The 16,513-nt window shown below is 35.5% G+C and overlaps 2 protein-coding genes across 3 annotated transcripts; both read left to right on the forward strand.

Moving 5' to 3' along the window:
* The first annotated feature begins 4,726 nt into the window (after positions 1–4,726).
* Positions 4,727–8,401, forward strand: LOC140809506 (ubiquitin carboxyl-terminal hydrolase 4-like). The gene is made up of 6 exons (XM_073167161.1): positions 4,727–5,146; positions 5,750–5,863; positions 6,347–6,445; positions 7,093–7,278; positions 7,541–7,722; positions 7,794–8,401. The coding sequence occupies exons 1-6, from the start codon at positions 5,006–5,008 to the stop codon at positions 8,200–8,202; spliced, it is 1,131 nt and encodes a 376-aa protein (XP_073023262.1). The 5' UTR covers positions 4,727–5,005; the 3' UTR covers positions 8,203–8,401.
* A 1,607-nt stretch (positions 8,402–10,008) lies between these two features.
* On the forward strand, positions 10,009–14,474 carry LOC140809945 (ubiquinol oxidase, mitochondrial-like). 2 transcript variants are annotated; one of them, XM_073167729.1, is made up of 4 exons: positions 10,019–10,446; positions 11,496–11,624; positions 13,212–13,700; positions 14,079–14,474. In XM_073167729.1, the coding sequence occupies exons 1-4, from the start codon at positions 10,141–10,143 to the stop codon at positions 14,136–14,138; spliced, it is 984 nt and encodes a 327-aa protein (XP_073023830.1). In that variant the 5' UTR covers positions 10,019–10,140; the 3' UTR covers positions 14,139–14,474. The 2 variants fall into 2 exon arrangements, with proteins under 2 accessions (XP_073023831.1, XP_073023830.1); XM_073167730.1 differs by lacking the exon at positions 11,496–11,624 and having other exon boundaries at positions 10,009–10,446.
* The last annotated feature ends 2,039 nt before the right edge of the window (positions 14,475–16,513 follow it).

The following is a 16,513-nucleotide window of genomic DNA, read 5'->3' on the forward strand; positions in this document are numbered from 1 at the left end:
AAAACTGTCGTAACTTTAGCGACGGATTTAGTAAAACCGTCGCTAATCCATCCGTTTTTTTTTTTGTACTGGGCTATGGGCTAAAATTTTTAACAAATTCAAAAAATTTAGCGACGGATATGGTAAAACTGTCGTTAATCCGAAAATCTAGCCTGGGCTGCGGCCCACCTTAGCCTTTGCGGTGGCTCCGTCCCTGAGGCGATTCATCTTGAAAAGAAGATTCTAAAACTGGTTAAGACAAAAGACATTGGAGAATCCCTTCAGAGGAGATCGTACTTGGTTGATCTCATGAAGATTAAAAAGTTGATTGCTGGAAGAAGGCATGACTACAATCCACTGCACCCAAATGATTTAGATGATCTTGCAATAATAAATCAATTAGACATGGATCTACTGTCGTTGCAGATGAAAGTGAAAGTGTGGAGGGTGATCATGAGCTTAAACTGCCAGTAAATTGGACAGAACAGAAGGCCACTGAGACGTATGGTCAGAAATTCTCAATCCCAGTTGAAGAGCCTGATTAGTCAGGCTATCAACTAGTTGAAGATTTGGTTCATCCGTCCTCCTCCTTGGCACAAAAGGTTCCCCTTGTGAAATTTGTTGAAACCCTTCCACTCTTACTGTTCAGATTACTTCTCTCACTGAATTAGAATTATTGCAATCTCCATCCAAGTCCTCATTGTCACATACCGCAGATAATCAGAAGCTGTATTGTCTCCAACTCTAAGGGAGATTTCTTTAGCTAATGTTGCTGACGTTTTTGCAGTAAATTGTACAACAACAGGAGGATGCTGCTAATGATAATGATGTGCCTTTATGCTCTATCTTTCTCTTTTGTAGTGTACAAATTAAACATGACAAAATTTGCTGAAGATGTGGTGATTTCAGAAGAAGAAGTCATTCTATCTGAGGATAAATTTTTGAAAGAAGAATAATTTTAATGGAAGAATAAGTTTTTGTTGATAAGTATTGCCTGAGTCCATGGAAGCAATACTAGAAATTCTTGTGGATGAATCGGTAGTCCCTCAGGGAGAAACTACTGAAGTTGTAGAAGTTTTTATGGAAAAGCAGTCAGTCAAGTAGAGACACAAGAACGAGCTATTCATCATATCATTCAGGCTATGCCTGAAGTTTTGGTGCAAGAGCCGGTCAGCCAAGATGACGCAGGAGTGTTGATATAGAGCAAGCATGTCCTTTAAGCATTTGGGCTCCCAATCTGACTCTTGCTGTTGCTAAGGAATTACCCAGGATCAAGCTTTCCTCTCCAGATTGTGATCTCACATATGGCAATCTCTAGTCATAATTCACACAAGTTTGTCCTCCATTACATCAACTCTTACTATTATGAGGAGAGGACACTCGAACACTGAAGATGATTTGAGTTGTTTCAAGGATAAAATGCTCAAGGAGGTCTCTGACTTATCCAAGAACATGATTGAAATTTTTATTAAGATAAATTCGATCAAGAAATATCGGGCAGCTACTGCTACTCATCTTGGTGGATAGATTCAGTCAAATAGCTTTCAAATTTGCACCAAGATTGAAGAAGTACAAGCAAATCTTAATGAGAAGATTAACGAAGTTGGCAGTTGGTTAGCCACTGTATTCACCTACCTGAAAGCACTTTGTAGTGTTGACAAAAAGAGAGAAAGGGGAAAATTGAACCCACCAGCAGTCAACAGCTCTAAGCCAACCGACCATCCGAGGAAGCCAGCTGATTATAGTAGCAAGCACTCACTCTGGACATAAATATCATCAGAAGAGATAAAGCAGTGTCTAGAACAATTTTGTACTTTCAACTTATTCAACTTAATAGTATTTTTTTTTATTTTTTTGCAAAATGTGTAAATTTTTTTTATCTATCAAATGAATTCAATGTTTCTACTACAAATGCATAATTTTGTCAAAAACCAAAATGGAGAAATTGTATGACATTTACGCTTTGATGGCTTAACAAGACAGCTGATATAATAGATAATTATAGAGGCTAGCCGAATTAAATTCAAAAAGAAATTTATTATTCATGTGTACATTTGTTTATGAAGAAAAAATGTTCTTCAGAGCGCTGCTGATTACCTAAGTAAAACTATTATTATATTATTCGAAGGCACACAAGATCACTGATAGTAGTCAAGATGATACAAAGGGTTGCCGAACAGAAGCAGAGCTAATCAAAAGTCAATCGATACAACATGTTGCCTCGGTAGATCAATTAGTCTAATAAATGGACATTATCTGAACATCTGGTATTCATTCCCGAAGAGCAGAGCCAAGCTTATGATTGGATAAAATCTCGTGTAACAACTTTTTAGTTCGTTGAATGTCAGAATCCATGAACACTACTCGGAGTGTACTATCTGCCAGAAAATACGATAACATGGCACAACAACATTGATATATGTAATTTGATCATAACAAGCACACGTTGATATTTGTAATTTGATCATTAAGGATTGATTTTGTAATGCCCGAGATTCTATTACTGTAATCAGATTTGTGTTGTTATTGATTATGAGTTGTGGTAATTGATATCTGTTGATATTGTATTGACGGGGATATTCAGATTGTTCCGTTATGCCGTTGATTTTGAGTTAAATTCAGATTGATCAGATTCGGTATTGATTTGAGCAGTATATTGATATTGTCATTACCAGATTGAATATTGACAGGCTTGGAATTCCCAACAGAAACGGAGTCAGAACTGCTATAAAAGAAAGGTATAAGTCAATGTGGTACCGGGAGAACGACTCGAGTGTGATATACTTGAGTTTCTCTAAATCACATACTTATTGTTATTGTGTTCATTGATTTGAATTGATATGCTTGTTCTATTGATTTATAGAAAGCATGTACTAGACGAGTATTAGACGAGTAATCTTGTGACATAAGTGTCGATGGTGAGGGAATCGTCACTGGCATTTTGCACATTGTCACAAGATAAAGAATTAGTGAAAGTGCTAAAGTCTATGACGGATAGGTCAAAACACCGGATGTTTGGTTATATCGAAGTGGATAGAATTGGAGTTTCTTCTATTAGTGATGTTCGATATGGAATACCAACGTCTGGAAACTGGGATCCCTAGACTAGGATTGATTCTAGTCTGAGACGTGGAGTCACGAGTCTGATTGACGATTTTATATTGGTTATGTTTCAGATTTTGATACATGTTACTGATATCTATTACATGCTTCTACATTGTTTATATGATTGCATGTTTCGTTGATTTATACTGGGATGTATTTCTCACCGGAATTATCCGGCTGTTGTCGTGTTTGTATGTGTGCATGGTAACATGTGGGACAAGATCGGGGTCGAGGAGATGAAGAGAGATCGTGATTAGAGTTGAGACTACGGACTTTGATTAGAGATAGGGTTTGGACACTTGATATTTAGTCGTTAAACCTTAGTTTGAATGATTGTATATAGTACGAGACTTATACTTTAATACTGACATATATATTAAAATGTATTCTATTACGTTCCGCCTTTAATACTGTATTTTTTTTAAAAAAATTAGACCATGTTTATTATAATTAAATAAATTGTCTCAATGATGATTAAGAACATAATTAGCGTCCGGGTCCCCACAGATTTGTACTTAGAATTTCTTTTGAGAAATTTTTGTGTTTGAGATAAGAAGTCTTACTGCTCATTTTGTTAATTTTGTATGTGTATGAGATATTAAGAGTTTCAATAATGCAGCCTGATAACTCTTGTTGAAGTGAGCAATTTCAAAGTGTTAATTGTCAAAGTCCTTTAATAAAATCTTTCCGTAAAGAAGAATGTGTGACGTAAGAATATTAAAGTATTCTAACATCTAGAAACAAACTTGTGTCATTTACGTTTCAGTTACTATATTTTAGCTTCATGCTTGATAACCCAACTGTTCATGCACTCAAGCCATTTTGTGTTCAATCAGTACCAGTTAGCCTTCTCTCGTGCAGTTCTTATGCTGGCTTATTGATACCTAACTGAGAATAATTACATTTAGTGTTACTAATCCAATCGAGATATTTTAAAAATTTAATGATATTAGTTATTCATCTGTCTTAATCAATCACATATCATAACAAACTATAAATTTAGTAATGGATTTATATATGTATTAGAGTTTCTTTAGGGGTGTCAAAATTAGACACGACTCATCAACTCGACACGGTTCAACCTGAAAAAAAATCAGGTTTGGACTTGAGGTTTTTAGGTTCGGGTCAGATCGGGTTGGACCGATAGCTGACCCGAAAAAATGATCGAGTTGGATTGGGTTGGGTTCGATTGACACGAAAATTTTATTTTTTTTAAAATATAATTAATAAATATTGTCTATATTTTTTATATATTATATGTCTGAAGAAATATTTATTGTATATTTATATCATCAATTTTCATATTTTAATATTTATTTTGAATATTTTTTATTTTTTAAACAATTGTTTATTTGATTTAATAAATATATTTTATTTTTTTATAATTAAAATTTCAAATTTAAATCATATATATGACCAAGATTTTGTTATTATTTGTTTAAATTAAAATATATTTTTTTAATTTATTTTTTTAAACAAAAAATCAAAATTACGTTGATCGGGTTTGAGTTCGGATTGTCAGTTTTCGAGTTGGCTCGAATTCGGATTGAATTTGAGTTGAGCAATTTTTAAACAATATTATTGCTCAACCCGATCAAACCCATCCGAATTGACAACACGAATTTCTTTAAGAATAAACGAATAATTTAAAAAATCTATAGCAAATGAAGTAAACGACCGAATCAGGCGATCCTCGTTGTCATTTTGGGTTTACAGAAAGATCTCGTAGACAATTCTCCTAGGCGAAGAAAACAATCGACTGAATTTTCCCAAACCCTAGATTCTCCTTAAATTCAAGAAATAGGAATCATCCACACTAATATCCATCGCCTCACTCTCAGAACCGATTGCAGTTGGCGAATAAGTCTGGTTATTGTGAACGAGGAGTGGCAAGTTTGGAGGGATAGAGGAATTCTGGTATATGCTGGATGGTGTCACACTTACGATGGGTGTGACGGGTTCCAAGTTAGAGAAGGCTTTGGGCGATCAGTTTCCCGAGGGAGAGCGGTATTTCGGGTTGGAGAATTTCGGAAACACTTGCTATTGCAACAGCGTGCTCCAGGTGGGAAGTTGTGGCGCTCGTTTCTTGTTTGTTGGGATTTTAATTTGTCGTTTTCCGGGTTTTTTGATGAGTTTTGGGATGTGGGTTTGGATTTTGGGTTGTTTTCCTTGGTCGTTTTGATTTTTATGGTCAAGTCAAAAGGAGAAGCTAGGAGGTTTTGATTGTGCATTTGGCTGTCTCTAAGGAAGACTTGATTATACCTTTATATCGCTATGTTGATTTTGGTTTTCTTTAATGCCAATTTCAGGGCAAGACATTTATTTCGTCTGCCATGTGTGTTTTATTTTTTTGTGAGTGATTAAATTGGGTTAAAGTTAAAATTTTGGTGTGTTGTGGTTTGGTTAATTTGGTCTTGGGGAAGATGTTGATGTTCCATTCAAGGGAAACTGAATTATTGAATTTCAATTGTTAGTTACCTCATAGATGGCCTCAATTTGTCCTTAGTGGAATCTTAATGGCTGTTGCTGAGATCTCCTGTTTATTTGTACCATGATGAGTGCTAAAAGAAATATGTTTTTGGAAGTGTAGTGACAAGCCTTTTCTTGTATGACTGTGATGAGAATATTGAATGTTTCCTTGCTTTGATATCACTTGGTTCTGCAGGCTCTTTATTTCTGTGCCCCATTTCGTGAACAACTGTTGGAACATTCTTCAAATAACAAAACAAGCGAAGCAGATGAAAATCTCTTGACTTGTCTTGCAGAGCTGTACTCACAGGTACTTGATTCAATGCTGAATCAAGTGTTAAGTCTTTGGCTGCTTGGATACATCTTTGAGGCATTACTTGACTGTTCAATTTATTTTTTCGGAATTTCATGAACTTAATACATGAGACCAAAGCATTTCTTGGTAAAAGAATACCTACGATATGCATGTGTTTACCTGGTTCCTAGTGCATCTTGAAAAACTTTATGCATATTTTTCATGGCTCATTTCAGATTTTTTTTATCATCATCTGCTAAATAACAAAGGCAGCTTTGGTAATTATCTGAAACTATAGTTTCTTGACATTCGTTGCCGAGTAACTATCCATGAGAAATATGGCGAAACATCGCTGATTCATTCTTCACTGGCTGGTTTAGCAGCCATCAGTTTAGGACAAAGCCACAATTGTGTATTGATGCTGTTTTCGGTTTGAATGCCTGTAATTTGGCATGCTCTTGAGATTTTGCAAATTAATATCTTAATAATTTTTTGCAGATAAGTTCACAGAAGAAGAAAACTGGTGTAATAGCTCCAAAACGCTTTGTACAGAGAGTAAGAAAAGAAAATGACCTTTTCCGAGGATACATGCATCAGGTGTGTTTTTGGTAAACAACAGCTTTTTTTGCCCCGTGGAAGCACTGAGGTGGTCAATAGAATCTAAATTGTCCAAGCTTTTTTTTAGAGTGCCAGAAGTGTCCTTGTCAGTCCTTTATCACCATTAATCTATTCTGATTAAAATTCTTGTCTGAAGTTTAGATATGTGTTTCTGGACGGGTAATTTGCACTCACCTTCTCCTACAATTTTGGCACTCATCTTCTCCTACACTTTGGCAGCACTCACCTCCCATGATATGTTATAATTTGTATACATGATAAGAGAGATAAGTGTCAAATGCATAAAGCCTGCAGGAGGTGAATACAAATAATTTATTCTTGGACACAAGTTTTTTTGTACATTTGATTTCAATGATTCCTGAAACTCACATCATGGATTTGTTGTTAAGAGAGATTTTATTATAAGCATTCAGAAAATATATTGCTTTACTATGTGGTGGTTGTTCATGTAGCTATGAACCTTTTACTTCTTTTAGATGGCAACTTATTGCAAGTTTCTACAATTAATTGGTAACAAAAGTTGAATATAGATGGTCATGAACTTTACAATATAGAATACAGAATCTTCTGCGTTATAACTTTCTTTTCAAGCTTCAACATAACGTGATATTCATGCCTTCATGCAGGACGCCCATGAATTTTTGAACTTTTTGTTGAATGAACTTGTCGACACTCTGGAGAAAGAGTCTCAAAAGGTGCCAAGTATTCAGCATACTTCTTCTGTTGAGGGTCTTGCAAATGGGCTAAGCAACGGCCCCATAAATGGTGTTAAGAAGGAACCATTAGTGACCTGGGTGCATAAAATTTTTCAGGTTAACACTTTATGAAAATTATATACTTTGGATTCAGATTTTATTGGCTGAATCTCCACTCACATCAGAAATATGTTGTATCATGACGTAAAATGATCATTGCATGCCTGTTGTGCCTTTTTACCAGAGCTTGAGCTTTATTATACATAGCACTATAGTAATTTTCAATTGCTTGAGAACTCATATAATCATTATGTGATGTGGTTGCCAAATGTTGATATTCTTCTTGCTCATTTTATCTCCGACTCTTGGCGAGATGCAGGGTACTCTTACCAATGAGACAAAATGTTTAAGGTGTGAGACTGTTACAGCAAGGGATGAGACATTCTTAGATCTAAGCCTTGATATTGAACAAAACAGTTCAATTACTAGCTGCCTCAAGAACTTCAGCTCCACTGAAACCCTGAATGCCGAAGATAAATTCTTCTGTGATAAGTGCTGCAGGTAGGCGCCTTTCTTGGCATTCATTCTTACTGAAACTATCAAAAAAAATAATCTCTCTACTCTGCCTGCAGTCTGCAAGAAGCACAGAAGAGGATGAAGATAAAGAAACCTCCACATATCCTTGTCATTCATCTCAAGCGATTCAAGTACATGGAGCAGCTAAACCGGCACAAGAAGTTATCCTATCGCGTAGTGTTCCCTTTGGAACTAAAACTCACCTGCACCATGGATGACGCTGACTCAGAGTACTCATTATTTGCCGTGGTGGTACACGTGGGGAGTGGGCCTAATCATGGGCATTATGTCAGTCTCGTCAAAAGTCACAACCACTGGCTGCACTTTGATGATGAAACTGTGGAGATGATTGAGGAGTCGGCTATCCAGACGTACTTCGGATCAGCTAACGAGTATGCGCCCAATATAGATCATGGATACATTCTCTTCTACGAGAGCATGGCTGCTGATGATAACAAGAGCTGAATAAAATGGGGAGCCCCGTTTTTATTTCGGGTTAAAGGCGTAGATCGTAAACACACATCTTGTCGGTTTTACTATTTTTCCATAACATGTGGCCTAGCTCGAGGCTTGGTTTTCATGTACAGTTAGACTCGTTACTGAATGCTTGGCCCTTTTCGGAGCATTTATACAGAAATAATAATAACCAATACTTGATATTTTATGGGGGACCTCCGTTTAATTTGATCATTTAAAATTTATTCCTAAAGTGGATCGTTCTCGTTATAAAACAAACATACGGCAGGGTACATAAATGAACCGTATTTGTTGGCTCTTAAATTTTTGTGATACTTGAAGAAAATGTTCTAAAGTCGTCCACCAAATTTTCTACCTTTTATTTTGTTATGGTTTATTTTGAACAAGATAGAATTCTAACATATTTTAATGTGAGCAAAATCTTGTGTGAGACGGTCTTATCAGTCGTATTTTGTGAAATGAATCTCTTAATTGAGTCATCCATGAAAAAATATTACTTTTTATGTTAAGAGTATTACGTTTTATTGTGAATATCGGTAGGGTTGATCCTTCTCACAAATATAAATTCGTGAGACCGTTTCACAAGAGACATACTAATTAATGTGATATGATTCTGTATTTCTATGTGGTGTAGAGACAGATGTATTCTAGGGCTGTACTGGGCTGTAGCCCAGCCCACTTTTTTTTTATTTTTTAATAATTTAGCGACGGTTTTTTAACAATCGTCGCTAATATTTGCGACGGTTTTAGTAAAACCGTGGCCGATGTGGATCGGCGACGGTTTTAATTACACCGTCGCTAATAACGACGGTTTATTCAAACAGTGGTGATATTTGCAAGCTTGCGAAGAAGTTTTAGATCCTAAAAATTCATTTGACTCATTTAACAGTGATGATATTTGCAAGCTTGCGAAGAAGTTTTATCCTGGAGATTTCACAGATCAAGAAATTGTTGCTTTGGAGTATGAATTGATACATTATAAACTTGATGTGATGCAGAATTTAAAGGTTTCTACACTTGTTGAGTTGTGTCAGCAATTGACCGAGAGTGGACGGTCAAGTGTTTATGGTATGTTGACTAGATTGATTCATCTTGTTTTGACACTACCTGTGTCTACTGCCACTACTGAGCGGGCTTTTTCAGCAATGTAGCATGTGAAGACGGCACTTCGCAATAAAATGGAGGATGACTTTCTTGCTGATTGTTTGACACTCTATATTGAACGAGATTTAGCTAAACATAATGATGTAAATTCTATTATTGATGAATTTTATGTTTTAAAATCTCGTAGGGCACAACTTCATTGTACAATATAATGTAAATTTTTTTTAGTAATATATAATTTATCATATTGAGTTCAAGCCCCCCAACTTTTATTCCTAGATCCATCCTGAATTGTGGTGGAATACTACAAACCCCCAAACCATACCCGATGGCCGATAGTACTTTTCCGATTTCGGTGGAGATATGACTTGTAAAATAATTTAATTTAATTATCATAAAAATTTACCTTTTAATTTTTTAACCATATGCATGAGAGAACTTGGAGTAAACTTGAAAAAAAAAAGAAGAAATAGTGCCCGGTAGAGATCCAACGGGTTAGAATCAATAAAATCCCGAACTTTACTAGTTCGGTGAACCACAGGTTTCGAGTCCAGTTCAAACTTTAAAATATATCGTTAAATTCTAAAAATAAAATAATATTGGAAATTATATGTTTAATTTAAAAAAATTAAGAAAACTCCAAAGGTAGCACAGAATTCGAACTTAAATCGCGCAAAAGAACTGGCTGAAATTTCCACGCCCCTGCCTACCTATTTTGGGGGATAGACGAGGGTAATTTCGTAATCTTGACGTTGGCTTAAGCATACATGAGTTTTGGTGCCTTTTGACCCGTCAATTTTGCATCATAGCTATTTTACGAAGATGAATCGCTTGGTGGTGAGTTCAGTGATGAAGCGCGTGGTTACCGGCGGTGGATTTAGCAGTTCTTCGGGTCCGTTTCATGTGTTTGGGGAGATGGCGAAGGGTCAGAGCTTGGGCTTGTCGGTGGGATGGAGGCGGTTGATGAGCTCCGCGGCGGAGCCTTCGTCGTCGGGGATGGAGAAGAAGGGGAGTTACGACGTGGCGCTGGAGAAGGCGGAGAAAGGTGGAGTTTCGAGCTATTGGGGAATCACGAGGCCTAAGATTACTAAAGAAGATGGGACCGAGTGGGTTTGGAACTGCTTCATGGTAAAATGATATATCATGTAGCTCTGCTTCTGTTTGATTTTACTGTCAATTTCGGATCGAAGTGATGATTTGATGTGAGCTTGTTGGTGGTGTATTGAATGCATCTCTTTTTGTCTTTATTTATCCGTTTTGTATGTTTCGTGCTCCTTTTTTTTTGTCGTCTTAGATGATCGTTAGCATGCAGTCATGTTTCTCAGAATCTTTTGCAGTAGTTGATCAGCCATGGAAGCAACAAATCTCACATCTATTCAATAATTATAACCATGCCAGGTGTTGTTTCTGTATTAGGAAATCTGTTTACGTGTTAGAAGCTGAACGTATGCATATATGTATTTTTTAATGGCTTGGAGTTGTTATTGGGAGACGTTCTAATTTTGGGCAGTTTGCGTAATTATACCTTCAGAATTTTGATGATTCATAGAGTGGAATGTGTCTCTTAGTTTGAGCTAAAAAGGATGGGAGATTGATGAGTTTGGGCAAGTAAATTGATTTGGTGCGACACAGATCTTGATATATGAGCTCGTCTATCTTGAACTACTCATACTACAGTGTTGCCTTACACGAGGTCCGCATCTCATTAGACTTGTATAAGGGATTGGGAGTGCTTTATCTGTCTTGATTGCCGATAGAGTTAGCTGGACGCGGTGTTCATTCTTTTAAGCTGAGATCACTCAACTTCAGTAGATGTGTTGCTGCATTCTTGATACCAATTCCATAGTCATGTTATAACTACAGGAACTTCAAGTTGACAACACAATACGATTCTAATTTAGACATTGAAAAAAAATTGTTATGAAATGTTTGGTTTATAGTTTGGCTATGAATGGGTCATTTAATTTATTTATTGAATAGACAAATAAAGCATCAGAAAGTGCTCCTTTAATGTTCACAATAGTTCAACTGTGTGGTAGCGAACTGTTGAAGTTGTATCTAGTGGCTTGGTGTAGTACAACATCATGCAGTCAAGCACTCAGGTTTCTGAGTACTAATTACCTGTATTTTGGCTGCCTAAGGCCCGAAACCTTTCTGATTTCATTTTCATGGTGCAGCCATGGGAAACTTATCATTCGAACTTGTCAATTGATCTTCACAAGCATCATGTTCCGAAGAAATTTCTTGATAAAGTAGCATACCGAACAGTGAAGCTTCTTAGAATTCCTACAGACCTATTTTTCAAGGTATGCTGTTTTTTTAAAATTATCTGTGTCTTCTTTTTCTTTTGTCTTGGATTCTGCTTCTTAGATTATTATCTTGACATATATGAGCCCTAATATTATTCTATTGTAATTTTCTACTATGAGCTTAATTGTTTGAGGAAATACAGCCACACCTGTTTAAATTTTCTACTAGTCTTTCCATATAATGCGTTACCCCGTTTCATATTTATCAGTTGTAGGTTCTCAATTGAGTTACAGAGCAGATGTCATTATGTTGTTCTAGCAGTGTGAACAAATTGCAACCCACCCAAATCCATCAAGTTTAAGTTGTTTTTGGATGCATCCTGTACATAAATGCTTAATTATGAAGCTTTACACCTATTACACTTACAAAATTTAGCGATTGAAATGGATACCTCAGGCACTCATCTAACCTTCACATCCATTTAACTTTTGCTCCAAATGATTCTGAGAATTAATTCAGCTAAAACAAGGAAGACTTGGTGGACTGAGTTTGTTGATTTTCCCATGCCAATTCTTATTCCAAGCCTTTCTCCAACTGGAACCAACCCCATTATCTCTCTTCCTCATGCCTTCAGCCCTTTCCCACCACCCTCCTTACCATAACTTCTTTCAGGTGATAAAAAGAAGAAACCCAATAATACAAAATATTTGAATGTGACACAATTTCCAGAACATTTAAAATATTTGCGAGTATGGAAATGATTAAGAAGTTCATATATTTTCAATGTGTGGCATTGGCGCTGGTCATTTGGGGAGAATAACTAGCCGAAAAGGGTTGGTGAGCTTGGTTGATTTGCCACAAGTTAAACCACACTATTGCTGCATTGTTTGAGCTGGATTGAGTTGGAAAATTTTGTTAATTCTTAGCACTGTTTACGGTGTAGGGCATGTAGGTGTCGATGTGGATGGCTTAATTAAAAAAAAACGCAACCTATTCATGACCCAAAATATTTGGAACCTTTTTTCCTTGATGGGAGGATGCGAATGTAAACTCCATTATACAAACTTTCCCTCATTTCTATTCAATTAAAACCATTGATTTTTTGAATTACTAGAAGTTGAAAAAGATTGCAACACATCACAGTGCATTTCACTGATGAAGTCATTGTTACTGCCGTTGGGTCAAAGCTAAAACTCTACAGCATTTTTAGATGTGTGGTACCTGAAAATGAGTCTTTAAAATTGTGTTGGAGAATGTAAAATATGCTTGATTTTGGTTCTTGAAGGAGACAGTTTTTAGTGCAGACGTTCCATCATGCAAGAATTAGTTGTCTTGGGTAAATTTTTAATAGCTCATGGAGCATTTAAAATCTGAAAATATAGTCTTTTAGATTAGGATGCTATACAATAATCAAGTTTTTTGGGATTAGTGAAAAATTAAATGAAAACAAAAATTTTATAGGAAACTGTGAAATTTGATGGAAATGTGCTTTGAGAAAATAGTGAAATTGTTTTTTTTTCTTTTCCAGAGAATAAAAGCATGGTTTTGAAATGAACGTGAAATGTAGTAACCACCTGTACGTTTAACTTGACAGCATAGTATGTATTTTAGTGATTCATTGACACATAATATTCTTTTTGCAGAGGCGGTATGGATGTCGGGCGATGATGCTTGAAACTGTGGCTGCTGTTCCTGGTATGGTAGGAGGAATGCTTTTGCATCTCAGGTCACTGCGCAAATTTCAGCAAAGTGGTGGTTGGATTAAAGCATTACTTGAAGAAGCTGAAAACGAGAGGATGCACTTAATGACCATGGTAGAGCTTGTGCAGCCTAAATGGTACGAGAGACTTCTGGTGCTCACAGTTCAAGGAGTCTTCTTCAACGCCTTCTTTGTACTGTACGTGATGTCTCCGAAACTGGCTCATAGAGTTGTTGGTTACTTAGAAGAAGAGGCCATACATTCATATACCGAGTACTTGAAGGATATCGAAAGTGGTGCCATTAAAAATGTCCCTGCTCCAGCTATTGCCATTGACTACTGGAGACTTCCCAAAGATGCAACTCTGAAGGATGTTATCACTGTCATCCGGGCCGATGAAGCACACCATCGAGATGTTAACCATTTTGCTTCGGTATTGTCAGCTACCATCTTAAATGTTTCTTTGTTAGTGCCCTATCCTGTTGAAATGCCTGAATTTGAATTATTCATCCTTCATCTTTGATTATTTATCTAGTGTTTCATATTCTTCCACACCATATCTTTTCCACCGTGCTTTCGCACTCCCCCAACTTAGTTCTGAACAACCAGAGATCCAAATTCAAAGATAGTTGGCCAAAGAAATGATATGAGAACCTCGTCATTTACGACTTGGGTTGGTTGAAATATTATCTTGTATGAAGAAATTTGTGAAGTTATCTAACTTTGATGCATATGAATGACAAAGCATATGCATGGTGTTAGAATTTTACATGTTTACGCAATACTTACAAAATGCGATTGTCATGCGCAGGATGTTCATTTCCAGGGAAAGGAATTAAGAGACTCACCAGCTCCTGTTGGGTACCATTAATCTCGGTCGCGTTTGAAGTGGTCTTCTTAGTGTCCATGATGAATGTTGCCGAGCATGAGTGGTTGAAACATTCCTGGCATTGATCAGATATAGCAGAAACACTGGCTTTTCTTTGCAAGGCACTATTTTGTTATAGTTCTTGGTGTTAGCTAGCTAAGAGGTCTATAAAGTGTGAAATTAAGTAATGTTGGTATTATCTTGGTTAAAAAAAGCCTTTGTTCCTCGAATAAATGATATGCTTGCTTCTACATAATTTTTTTTAAATATTATAAGTAATTTTTTTATAAAAGAAATTAGAGATTATATTAAAATTAAGACTATCGAGATTATTTTTTTATATGATTTGAGTTGGATAACATTTTGATAAACTTGTGATATTTTTGTGTATTGGAAAGTTTATGTTAATAGAGTTCTTTTATCGAATAGTTTTAAATTTTTTTAAAAAAATTTTATACATTAATTTTCAAATCTATGATAAAAAAATATAAATTAAACAAAAGTCGACAGAGAAAAAAATAAAAATGTATATATGTATCAAAATTCTTTTTAAAAAAATATTTTTTTTTTCGACTAACTTCTTTTATACATTTATTATGGGTTTTGATCGATTTTTAAATATAGGGGTGACATTTATTTGAGTATTAGGTAACTGAGCCGGCCTGATCGAGTCAGGCATTTTTAAAACTTTCGGGTTCGGATAACTTTGGGTTGATGTTGGTTTTTTGTAACCGATCGGGGCATCGGGTACATGGCATATTTTTCATTTTTTTAAATTCAGTACCAATTTATTAATAATTAAAAACCATATATTTATTTATTTAAAAAAAAAAAACGTGGTACCAGATTAAGTATTGATCATATTAAATTTAGTATGATCAAGTGTTTTTTTTCGAGTACCTGAAAATGGAGTAGTGAATTTTCAGATCAGGTTCGGCAGTAAAAATCCTACCCAAAATTAAGGATACTTGACCCGAAAAAAATCGAACCCGATCCTACTCGATGAGGGGTGTCAATTCGGGTGGGTCGTATGAGTCGGGTTGAACAATAGTACTATTCAAAAATTGCTCAACCCGAACCCAACCCGAAAACTCTCAACTCAAACCTGAACCCGCATCAACATGATCAACTCATCAACCCGTATAACTCGATTTTGAACTTTGTAAAGAAAAATAAATAAAATTCAAAAAATAATAATAATATTTTAATTTAAACACATAATAACAAAAGCTCCGTCATATATATGATTTAAATTTGAAAGTCTAAGCGTAGAAAAATAAAGCTTATTTACTAAATTAAATAAACAATTATTTAAAAAATATAAAATGTTCAAAATAAATATTAAATTATGAAAATTTATGATATAAATATACAATAAATATTTTTTCAGACATAAATATATAAAAAATGTAGCCAATATTTATTAATTATATAAATTTTTTTAAAAATTAAATTTTCGGGTCAACCCGGGTTGACCCGAACCCTACTCAACCCGATCATTTTTTCGGTCCAGCTATCGGGCTCAACCCGATCTGATCCGAACCCGAAAATCCAAACCCAAACCTTATTTTTTTCGGGTTGAACCGTGTCGGGTTGGTGGCTCGTGTCAGATTTTGACACCCCTATGCTCGATGCATTCAAAGTTTGAATTTAGAAAGTCAACTTGATTTTCTCTTTTGTTTATTGTGTATCAAAATATTATCGTGATATTGAAAATATTAATTTGTTGTCTAATTGGATATCATTAATATATTGGCGTGAGTATGTCTCTTGAGAAACGGTCTCACGGATCTTTATCAGTGAGACGGGTCAAACCTACCGATATTCACAATGAAATGTAATACTCTTAGCATAAAAAGTAATATTTTTTCATGAATGATCCAAATAAAAGATCCGTCTCACAAATACGACCCGTGAGACCGTCTCACACAAGTTTTTGCCTATGAGAGTTAAATGAAATTATGGAGAAACTAAATTTTTTTTTCTCCCACCCCCATGGTGTCCATGTTGATGTTGATAATATTCGAACACAACATTAATTTTTGATACACAAGTCCTAATTTATTTTCTATTCGTACCATAACGTAATTACAAGGGTAAATTGGTGGACAGTCCCCAAACCAAACTATGTTTGGTCCTAGCTCCCTGGAGAGAAAAAAATCAATTTTAAAATCCAAAAATACCCTTATCCCTATTTAAATTTTAATTGATCCCCGCGCTTTCGAAAATGGTATCAGAGCTTTAGGTTGATTTATTTCAAACACAAATTTTATTGTTACTAGTAACTAATTGTATGAGAAGGAGAATTTTGAAAAATTATGAATCCGAACTTCGGTTCGAGAAAACTAATTTACAAGGAATATTTCAATATTTTGGAA

This window comes from Primulina eburnea, chromosome 13 (assembly GCF_022965805.1).
Source record: "Primulina eburnea isolate SZY01 chromosome 13, ASM2296580v1, whole genome shotgun sequence".
NCBI classification, from domain to species: Eukaryota; Viridiplantae; Streptophyta; class Magnoliopsida; order Lamiales; family Gesneriaceae; genus Primulina; species Primulina eburnea.

Bases quoted from the DNA above. Each gene is read 5' to 3' on its own strand.
- LOC140809506 (XM_073167161.1), top strand. From the start codon at position 5,006: ATGCTGGATGGTGTCACACTTACGATGGGTGTGACGGGTTCCAAGTTA. The intron at 5,147-5,749 runs GTGGGAAGTTGT...TTGGTTCTGCAG, and splicing joins ATTGCAACAGCGTGCTCCAG to GCTCTTTATTTCTGTGCCCC. The intron at 7,279-7,540 runs GTTAACACTTTA...GGCGAGATGCAG, and splicing joins GGGTGCATAAAATTTTTCAG to GGTACTCTTACCAATGAGAC.
- LOC140809945 (XM_073167729.1), top strand. From the start codon at position 10,141: ATGAATCGCTTGGTGGTGAGTTCAGTGATGAAGCGCGTGGTTACCGGC. The intron at 10,447-11,495 runs GTAAAATGATAT...TTCATGGTGCAG, and splicing joins GGGTTTGGAACTGCTTCATG to CCATGGGAAACTTATCATTC. The intron at 11,625-13,211 runs GTATGCTGTTTT...TTCTTTTTGCAG, and splicing joins CTACAGACCTATTTTTCAAG to AGGCGGTATGGATGTCGGGC.